Source organism: Heloderma suspectum, chromosome 12 (genome assembly GCF_057233095.1).
Source record: "Heloderma suspectum isolate Gila_16-S chromosome 12, 16-S_ref, whole genome shotgun sequence".
NCBI lineage: Eukaryota > Metazoa > Chordata > Lepidosauria > Squamata > Helodermatidae > Heloderma > Heloderma suspectum.
The window spans coordinates 8313730-8325000 of NC_139469.1; the positions used below are offsets into that span (position 1 = coordinate 8313730).

Sequence of the window (11271 nt, forward strand, 5' to 3'; positions counted from 1 at the left end):
TAGGGTGCGGTGCTCATCCCCGTTTCTAAGCCGAAGAGCCAGCGCTGTCCGAAGACGCTTCCGTGGTCATGTGGCCGGCATGACTGAACACCCAGGTGCACGGAACGCTGCTACCTTTCCCGCCGAGGCGGTACCTATTTATCTACTTGCAATTTCTTGCTTTCGAACTGCTAGGTTGGCAGAAGCTGGGACTGAAGACAGGAGCTCACTCCGTCACGCGGCACTCGGGTCTCGAACTGCTGTCCTGCCGACCTTCCGGTCTGCAGTCCAGCGTCTTAACCACTAAGCCACCGCGGCCCCTCCTCTCCCCTAACCCACTCATTAATAATGCTGAAGGGGTCAGTCCAAGAAAAACTCTGGAGTAACATGCAAGTCCCCTAATCCAGTGTATTAATAAAGCAGCTAGTCCTCATGAATGGGAAAAGCTGTGGGATGGGAAATAATAAAAAGAGTAGTATAAGAGCAAAGCCATATTTATTACCTGACCATTTCCCCATGCTTTCTTAATGCTGTTCAGATGGGCAACAAGGAAACAGTGAAGCAGAAATAACAACCCCTTAACCTTGTAAAAGCTGCATTGGGAACAGTTCTTTGTGGTAAAACGTGAGGGCATAACTCATCCTTTGGTTTCAAAGAGCAGCAAGATCTATGCAGCACCAACTTCCAAGTCAATAATCACTTAATAGATGTCACACAGGACCGGGTGTTTGAAGGAGTCAGGTTTCCAAACTGCAAAATCTCCTATGTTTAACAAAAGGTGCAATAAGGGAGATAGTGCAGAGCCCACAAAAATTTGCTCTGGCCCTAAACTGATTCTGTATAAATGCAGAAAACATTTGTAACATTGCTTGAAAACATTGCCAGGACAGAAGCTGTTAAGCATTCTCGCAGGATTGCCAACCAATTAAAGGATTTAGTGTCTTGATTAGGTTTTAAGTGTTTTGATTTTAACAATTGATTGACTCGCCTTGCCTACCATGTCCAAGGCTATAAAAAGCTACCTTAGGGCCAGCCTGCACCATCACTTATCTCTGAAGTCACTCCACTGGTGTTACGCAGTGTAGTGGGGCCAGGGCTCCCAGGGTAGAAGCACCGGGACATTTTGATTAGCAGAGACAATGACGACGTCGGCCACCCATCAGGGGTCTCTGTTTTCTCTGAGCTTAGCTGTCATCCTCATAGTAGCTGGGGGAGAAATGGATGGTCCCAGCAACAATATATGGTTGTACTCTATCCTTGTTGTCATGGCTCCGTCTTTAATGGGTAATCAAGACCAATTGAAAAAAAGACCTGCTCCTGATGGAGATGAAAACTGCTAGAACTGTTGATAAGGATCAACACAGCTGCCTGCATTTGGGGGCTCTCTCGGGGGGCATGGCTAGGGGCACTGTCATGATGAGTGCCTGCTCTTACCCCTACGCCACTGATGTCATGTTCCAATCACATGCAGAGTAATTTATGGGCCTTGGATGTTCTTGGAGGCATCTCTCCCTGGCATGAAAACTCTCTCCAAGACCTGGAGCAGCCTTCCCAAACCAGCATCCTCCATGTCCATGCTGGCTGGTGAGGATGGGATTTGTAGTCCAACACATCTGCCCGGTGCCTGGTTCAAGAAGCCTGATTTGGAGGATCCACCAAACAATGAACAATGGCATATGTGGTTAAGGTGGACCGGTAGGTTGTTTGGGCATTTTTACAGGGCCACGGCAGGAAAAAATAATCAGTCAGGTGGAGACGGGGAGGGGATGGAGGAATGAATGAAAGATCTCCTGAATGACTGTTCACTTTTCCAGAAGGCACATGGCCAATACCTACAATGTCTCTGAAGCAAACATGTCTCATTTACTTGTCCGCTTCAAGGAAAAGTTAAAAACAGCACCTCGTTTAAAATCTGGTAGGCTCATCAGGGGCCAGACAAAATTGCTTTGGGAGCAAGGCCTGGTCTGTGGGTCACCCTGTACTGCAGGACTGCAGAGTCCCAGGCTTGCTGGACAAATCCAGCCTGCTTGGGGGATAAAACTGGCCCTATGGAGTTTCCCAGATGGCCACACCCCTTTCACTCAACGGTCAATCGTTTGGTGTTTTCCCGGCTTTTCTGTAGTTTTTTCCCCAATCTAAAAGGTAGAAATGCCTCTCCTAAGGCTTCGTTGCTGGCAGAAAGAGCTATAAGCTAAAATATGCCAGTATTGGGTGTATTTTCACCCTGCCCCTTTGCTTTTTGGGCCCACCCCTGCAATTTGGCCCCCGAGAGTTTCTTCAAAATGGAATTTGGCTCTCTGGCTGAAAGAGGTTCAGCATTTCTATTGTACTGGATGATCTTTAAATTCCCCCTAGCCCATGATGTGTTTCAACCCTCCTACCAGTGGAGGCTGGTGGCTTTGACGTCAGTGGGGTGGTGAATAGGGATGCTGGAGAGATTTGAGATGGGCTAAAATGAGCTCGGATTTCTAAGAATCCGACCTGTGGAATCTGCTGCGGAGCGCCCCCCCCCCCCCCGCCAGGCTGCGCAGAGTCCGCAGAGTTTTTTTTTTTACTTTCCCAAAATTTACGCATATTTATTCGTAGAAAACTACGCAGGTTTCTGCTGAGGAAAAGTTGAATGGAATGGGGGACAATACGCCAAATGCTACATACTAAGGCAAATTAGGTAAATTGTTACGAAACCTCTTATGTAATTATTTGCGTATTTTTCCTCATGACAAAAAAATTGTGTCAGTCTGTGAGCGGACGAGGAACTCAAGGTGCCCGATAAGCCACAAAACACAGACGGAGCAGATTTTTCACAGTCCATACGTTGGCTCCAGGTTTAAGTCCGAACCAAGCTAGTTCGGACTGAAACCCAGAATGGATTCACTGCCCAACGGACATTGGAGCCACCAGCCTCCGCTGCCTCCTATGCTGAGCTTCGCTTGGTCTCCCTCAAGCTCCTATGGCACAGAACAGTAATTTGTGCTGCTCAAAAAACCCCCAAACCCTTAGAAGTTTGTGTACGAACTTGGCCTGGGCCAGTGGTCCTCATGATACAAATGTTCAGTATTCCTGCAGCTCTCTGATTAGTCTGCCCAGTGTGTGTAAGTTGTAGTTTGATCATGCACCCCGTGCTGCCAACCGAAGGCCCTGAAACCAAATCAGCAGGGCTCTCCGAAGAGAAATATCTAAGCGGACTGCTGACGCATTTACAACCACGGGAGCTAATCTCCATTTTAAACTTCATAGGGGGAGAAACATTCTCACTTCCTTGCCTGCCCCCTCCCCAAAATTGTGCTCCCTGCTACAGCAAGAAATGATTGACGGGTTTGCCTCCAGCCAGTGTGCTGGCTCAAAAAGAAAAATCAAATGCTGTGAAACTAAGTTTGTAGGAAATCCTTACAAGCAAACAAATCCCTTATGTGCTGAACTGCATGATACTGGCTTTATATAATACAAAATCATTTGATCATCTGGGCAAAGCAGATTGGAAGAGAAAAGCTGTGTAATTTACTTGTTTGTATTATTGCAGGCACTGAATTCCACCTTAACTTAAAACCATAAAGCATCATTCACACACATACACATGTGTACACACACACACACACACACACACACAATCCCTCTTCAAGTACTGGTACCAACTTTACCAAAAACCACATTTGATTTCAGTTCTTGCATCTGTTTCTCTCAATCCAGAGCTGGTTGCAATCAGCTAAAGGAATAAAAACCATAGCATTTCACATATATATATATATATATATATATATATATATATACGCGCGCGCCTGTTATTTTTATGTGCTCATAAATGTTTTTATAGAAGAAAATATGGCAAGTGACAAGGCAGCTTGCTATGGGTATGTGGAAAAACTCACCACTTAATTTAAGATTTTAAAGTAGGGGAATTGTTCTAGCTGCCAGCTACAAAGCCTTTGGCGATCTGTATTCTTCAAAGGGCTGGATAGGAACAGTGCTTGGTTACTGCAGACACAGGACACAATCTGCCAGGCACAGCTGTGCAACCGCAATTTATTTTAGCCCCATGCAAGCCCCAGTGAGGTGCATAGGCACATGGCAGCAGTGCCTGGCAAATTATTCTTTTATAGTACAGATGGCCAAAGTTTTTAAGACTGAGGGCATACCTACTTGATGGACTTAAGCTGATTTAACAGGAGAGCTCAGGCAAAACTACTGAAGAGTTTATTCTTAACATTTCCAGCACTGCTGAAAAATTACTCCTGTTTTGTTTTCAGCACTCCTTGAGAAAGTGTTCACCTATTCATTTGCTTTGCCCGCATTCTGCATGGCTCTCAGTGATGTCATCACATAGCCATATTTGACTGGCTATGTGGAGATGTGATGTCATCCTGAATTGCGCGATCCCTGCCTGGGTGGGATCATCCATGTGGCTAATCCAAAAAGGAGGAAGCATCAGTAGCAGGGGGGGTGGGGGATAATGATGCCAAAGCAGCAGTACCCATAATCATGGGAAACTATGGTGCTGAACAGAGCTGGACTGGGCAGAAGGTGAATATTTGCACAACTGAAGTATTTTCAGGCAATAGTTTGCGCCTTCTGAAATTGCTATCTTCTATCTGAAAACTGAAACTGCAAAATATTTGAGACCTTTGTATGTAACAGTCATTCCCCATCCTGAGGGGACACTGGGAAGTGTAATGCCATGTGGGGAAAGGGAGGGTGGCTAGGGATCTCAAACAGATAATTGTGCGCCCCTTTCAAAATCATTATTCCTAGGATTCTTTGGCAGAAGCCATGACAAACTGGCAGAAAACCCATACACATTTTGTAGTGAAGATACGGCCTAGGAGCTCTTTTGCTATCAAGCAGGCTGAAATCTCTCCAGTGGAATACGCTCTTTTATGGTCTTGAGCATACCGCTCCACCCCACCCCAACCATCAGGTTAAATCCACCTCTCCAAAGAGGCTGTGTTGATGGGTGTCTATGTCGATGGGCATCCGTGTTGATGGGCATCTGTGTCTTCCCTAGCAATTATGAAACTTCCCTTACTGTGACTGTCCTTCTCCCATTTTGAGAACCACAGTACTAGATTTATAAGTCAAATGCCTCTTTGAGATCTCCGACCTTCAGTGGCTGTAGCTCCAGAACAGATGGACGCTTGTGGCCCAGGAGCAAAGCTCTCCGGTGGCAGAATCCGGATCAGAATCCCAAAGTGGCATCCGGGGTGCCCATTGCTGAATGCTCCCTGTTCGGTTTGGCTTTACCGTTCTCTCACATTCAACATTCTGCCAGTGCTGAGAGTCCCCAGCAGCCGATAAAGATGGAACAGGGACTGCGGGCTTCACATCAGAGATTTCTCAAAGCCTCCAGCACTGCTTTGTCAGGTTACCAAGCAGGATCCAGGTCACAGGTTGGATCTGTGTTTCACAACTGATCCTCATCGATCCAGATGGTTTTCTGCTGTTCCTCCCAAACCTTCTCCTTGATGATTCGGAGGAGGTCCTCAATACTGCTCCAGGTGTCTGCTTCCAAGGAGGCATAAAGGCAGGGCAAGCCCTCCAGTTCTTTTTCATTCTGACGGCACATCCGTAATAACTCGTCTTCTATCTCTGGCTTTGGTAGCAGCTTCCTGCATTGTGCAAGCAGGCCAAATACAAAGAACAAGGGACACGTGTTAACACACACACACACACACACACACACACGTACGTGACTTTTTTTCCTTCCTTTCAAAGTCCTGCAAACCTCTTTCTGCACACCTGAGCAAAAACGGGTACTGAAAATCGTGAGAAAGTGCTACAAAATGTTTACCCAACAGAGAGCTGTTGCTGACCCTGGCTCTCCCATAGACATACCTGTAGGACACATGTTTACAAATGCATGATAAATGAAATCAAGCCTCTTTTGTGTGGCTTTGGGCTTATCTTCTTAATCCTCATTCCCAACTGCAACAGGTCTTTAAGCATTTTTAACCACTTTTCCTTGCATTCTTCCTTCCCTACATCCCACATTCATTAATTCTGTTTTTAATCCACCCAACAACAAACGTTTTCTGGGAACAAATTAAAAAGCTACAAGAGTAAATTACAATACAAAACTCAACAAACAGCACCCTCTGTAAGCTCCTTGAGAGCAGGGACCTGACAGTGTAGTCTAAGTAACCCTGATAAATTAGACATCCTTTCGATCCTCCATGGGGTATAATGCCACTGTGTAATCATTTTCTATAATTTTCTATTATGTTTATATGTAAGACTAATTGAAGTCACCAGTGGTTACTGAGTGTCTGGATTTTTGCATCCCTGATCTGCCCTCGTGTTGAATTTCCCAAGAGGAGGAAGGAGCAAAATATGGGATAGAACAGAAAGAAAAATGCTACATGAGAGGGAAAAAATGGCAAGTTTTTGTCCCTCTTGTTGATAACATCCTTTTAGCGACGTCCATTGAATACAACAGAATTATCAGGACATTCAACGTACCTGAACCTCTTGATATTTTTTTCCGAGACTCTAATAAAGAGAACAATGGGATATATCTTGGCTTTGATTAAATCTTTTGTGCAGCTGATTCCAGCTTCAAGCAGACAATGTTTGTTCTGTAAACACAAAGTCAGGAAAGAGACTTAGGTAAGTACATCTTGGGATTTGTAAGCACACAATCTCAAGCAGGATCAGGAGAATCACATCCCACTGATCGTACACCTGGAAAAAAAGTATTTTACATCAAAAGCACCACTGTCTTTCTCTTTAGAGCTCCCCAAGGTCTTGCCCCAATTTCCCCAGATATTCATACAGGTACCCTTCACTCCCCCAGCTCTGCTTCTCACCCATCTGCTCCTTATGCCTGATACCCCCACATGCAGCCAGGACTCTCCAAACCCCCTTCAGAACCCACCTTTGCCACAAGGTCTTTGCCCTAAGGCGGTTCTCCTGACTGGATGGAGGGTGCTCAACCTGTTCTGGGTGGGGTTGCACTCCTCCGAAGCAGGTTCGTAGCTTGAGGGTTCTCCTGGAACCATCTTTGTCACTTGGGGCTCAGGTGGCCTCAGTGGCATAGAGTGCCTTCTACCAGCTTCAGTTGGTGGCCTAGCTATGCCCCTACCTGGACAGGGATAACCTGGCTTCAGTTGTCTATGGTAACCTCCCAGTTAGATTACTGCAATGCGCTCTACATGGGGCTGCCTTTGAAGATGGTTCAGAAGCTGCAACTTGAACAAAATGAGGCAGCCAGATTGATAACAAGGACTAGAAGGTCCAAACATATAACACAGATTCTGGCCCGCTTGCACTGGCTACCTGTATGTTTTGAAGTCCGATTCAAGGTGCTGGTTTTGACCTATAAAGCCTTACACAGCTCAAGACCACAATACCTGATGGAGCACCACTCCCAGCATGAACTGACCCATACACTACATTCACCATCTAAGGCCCTCCTCCAGGTGCTTCTTCCAAGGGAGGCTCAGAAGATGGCAACAAGGGAGGGGGCCTTCTCAGCGGTGGCCCCCTGATTCTGGATCGACCTCCCTAACAAGGCCTGCCTGGCACCAACAATGTTATCTTTTCAGCGCCAAGCTAAAACTGCCCTCTTCTCTCATGCATTTGGCAGCATACAAGGAGTTATTAATCAGGTCCTGGATTGTTTTTGGCTGATTGTTTAAACTCATTTTTAGGTGTATGTTGTCTGTGTGTGTGCCATCTGTTTATATGTTCTTATGTAAATAGTTTTGTACACTGTATAATGTATTTTTTATGGTTTTTAATTTCTGTGAACTGCTCAGAGAGCTTTGGCTATGGGTCAGTACAGAAATATAATAAATGAAATTACATTAGTCTTGGTCCCAATCTGAAATTATTGCATTTTTATACTACCCTAACTCCCAAGGAACTCAGGGCGGTATATATGAATTCTCCCTCCTTGAATCTTCGAAGCAACCCTGTGAGGCTGAGAGACAGTGGCTGGCATAAGTTCAGCCAGGGAGCTTCATGGCTGTGTAGGGATTTGAACCTGGTGCTCTCTGGCCCAAGTCCAGGGGCTGGGCATGCTGGGAACTGTAGGACTTTTCTCTCTCTCAATATGCATAGGATTGCACCCTAAACGACTTTTCTTTACATTCATCCCGTTTCACTTCCCGCTCCTGTTCCTCGTCTTCGTGTTGTTTGCTGCTCTTGCCTCTCCTTTTCCTCCATTCATCCCCCTCGCCCCGGCCCGCCCCGACCACCACCACCCATTGTCTTCCCTGCTGGGAATTCAGTTTGTAAGCTCCTTGGAGGCAGTGTTTATGTTACTCTTCGTTGGGAGGGCTGCCATCTGAGGTCTTGCTCTTGCAAGACTGGCGGATCTCCCACGATCGAGGGAACAGGAACAGGCATTGGGTCCTGCTAGCTATTTCAGTAGCCAGCAGAGATGAAAGCCTGGGAGGAATCCCTGGGCCAGCTCAGAAGTGTGGTTCACGATGACCCTTGCAGGAGGAGGAGGAGGAGAAAACGTGGTGCTGGATTACCTCTTCCCCCTCCAAGATTAGGCTGAAGTAACATCTGCGGCTCCCGCTAATGCTGTGCGCAAACGGCCTCTCAAAATTCTCCAGACTATTTGCGGGCAGAGAAATGGGGCAGGGGGACACCATTTCACCAAATTGCTCCAAGAGGAGGAGAAGTTCCCCAACAGCTTCTCACATTTGGTTCACCATTGGTAGGAACTGTGGCAGCTTCTCCCCCGCCCCCCAAGGGTTTTCCTTTTGTCCGCTGCCACTGCAAGTGGCGACAGCATCAACGGTATCGAGGCTTCCGCTGTTCTGCATCGTTCTCGAGGCATTTCATAATTTATGTGAATTTCTTTAGTGGTGTTTTTGAGCTCCCCTAATCTCGGCGAGGTGGCGAAGGGCGCTGGGTGAGTGCTTTCTTTCTGTTACAGAGCTCTCCGTTGCTCTGCAGCCTCCCAGGCCGCTTGCTCCTCCTGAACTGAAAAGGCCCCATGGGAGGGATTGCCTCACGCTGTCTTTTCCTGGGCTTTAACTAAATGCGGGGAGCTGAGGAGGCTACAGGCTGCCACAGAGGTTATTGTACAATGAATGACGGGACCCTCACACGCACCCCTCGGCCACCTCGTAAGTAAGGCAAGCACAAGCACCCTGAACCCAACCCATGAGAGTTTCTCTGAAATTTCTTCTCCTTTGGATTTCTTTTCGAAAGCAATTTCTCTTCTATCCAATTGAATGAGAATGGTCGGGAAAAAATGGGAGACATTTTCAGTACAGCACTCGCTCCCAGCAATACCGGGCCCCGATTCTCGTTCAAACACCATGTATGTTGATGACACTGTATCAATAATACATTCCAGGCCCAGAATCAAACCACCTAATGCACCATCAACTAATCCCTCCCTTCCCTCCCTCCCTGTTACATTGGTTTGTTAAAGCAATATAAAGGCCTTGTTTTCCAAAAAAGAATTAACTGATCAAAAGATGGGGATTATGCCAAAATGAAGGTAACATGTACAAAAACATAAGCACATAATTGAACTTTGTTTGTTCAAATGCAACATGTTCTTGTAATTACTTCCCAAAGGAAAAAAAAACCCTCTTATACTTGTCTTTTCCCTGCTGGGTAACAAGCATTCCTGCATTTGATGCCATCTGTTGGGGCTTGACATTATCATCTTTATTCTGCACATCACTGTCTCTTTCTATAGCTCTTTATAAAGACCAACCTCTTTATAATTTTTTTTTTAAACAATACTAAAGAACACACCAACAGATTCCCCTCACCTCCTTACCGGTGCAGGAAAATCTACGGAATGAAATGAAAAAGTGAACTTAAGGACTAAACGATGCTTGGCTGTACTGAAATAGTTCATGCAACACAGCAATAAAGAATGGAAGAAGTGAGATGAAGCTGATCACGAGAAAGGCAGAATGTGAAGAGACAAGACTAATTTGAAAGAAAAGACAATTTCAGTACTTAACTGGGGAGAGGATGAAAGATAAAAAAAAGAAACGAAGGATCCCACATCACCGTTTATCCTATATTCTGATAGTGAACTCATTCTCTGTTGGTAATAGGAACAACTCCACATGCTTCCAGACACAAGGGGGCGATAGAGAATCTGCTGCAGCAACAGCTGCATGTCTTGTTCATCCCCTTTGTTGTCTGATCACTTCCTTTTCCTGCTCCCTCCCCTTCCTCTTCCTTCTCCTGGCTCTGCAACAAGGGACATGTGGCCTCTCCAGAGAGGAAGCAAGTAATCACATCTCACGCCTTCGCTCACTTACATATGCACCCAGCGTTAGGGGGCGCTTGTAGTTAAACAGTGTTAGATAGCCTTCTCTGACGATGTGAATAAAAGCACAAATAAAGTAAGTCGGTTTGAACTTCTTCTAAACTGGCTTTACCCTGCATTTTTTGCCTCCAGTACTAGATGCTGTGTTGCCACACTTTCTCTATCTAAACCAGCTCTGCTGTAAGTCACACCAGACTTTTCAACATTCTCCAGGTGCAGATCCTCATACGGCCAAAATGGCATCATCCACATCCAAGACAGCATGGAATGTTGACTGACTGTTGGGGAAAGGAGACACGTAATGGAGTAGCCTGCAAAAGGGAAGTGCTGGCTGGGTGGCACACTGAACAGGAGCACTTTGCACTGCAGGACCCACTTCAATCTTTATGTAACACGAGCAATGTAGGCTGGTGGCTCTGATGTCAATACAGCGGTGAATCTGCTCCGGGTTTCAGCCAGAACCTGTCAGAACAACAAAGGAGCTATCTAACTTGGATAGCTCCTTTAGAGTTCTGACTGGTTCAGACTGAAACCCAGAGCATATCCACCACCCCACTGCCATCGGAGCCACCAGCCTACACTGTACACAAGGTGGCAACTCATGGCCCATCAGCCACATGCATCCCTTGGGTTCCCCCCTGTGGCCTGCCGGTGCCTTAGCTGCCCTCCTGAATTCCCATGCTACCAATTTTTTCCTGCTAAAAACTTTACCATGACCTTCCTTGCTGCTGAAACCAGTCCTCCTGTGACCAAAACTAGTGCCCCACCCCCAACGCTGCTCATTCCCTGACTCCCTTGGGGCCTACAACCAACACTATACCCGGAATGCTCCGTGGTCGGCTCTCTGAATGTGGATGCCACAGCGTTGTTTAGCAGATGCTCTGGCAGCTGATCACAGCCAATACCAGGTAGAGCATCTACTCGGTGGTCTGCCTGACACACTCTGTGGCCGGGCATCGCAGCCCAGTTTCAGTGAGCACCAGAAACAGGGCCAGTGCAATGTGGGCGAGCTTGCAGTACCAGGGTGTGCATGTGTGTTTGTGTCT

General features: G+C 46.5%; 1 protein-coding gene across 8 annotated transcripts in view; it reads right to left on the minus strand.

The window, feature by feature from the left end:
- Positions 1–326: 326 nt before the first annotated feature.
- CARD11 (caspase recruitment domain family member 11) overlaps positions 327–11271 on the minus strand; it is a 137673-nt gene continuing 126728 nt past the window's right edge. For all 8 annotated transcript variants that reach the window (XM_084818275.1, XM_084818276.1, XM_084818279.1 and 5 more), the window contains 2 exons: positions 6430–6545; positions 327–5579 (listed from right to left, as the gene is read on the minus strand). In XM_084818275.1, coding sequence (XP_084674401.1) covers positions 5375–5579; positions 6430–6545 — 321 coding nt within the window. In that variant the 3' untranslated portion in view covers positions 327–5374. The remainder of the gene's footprint in view (positions 5580–6429; positions 6546–11271) is intronic.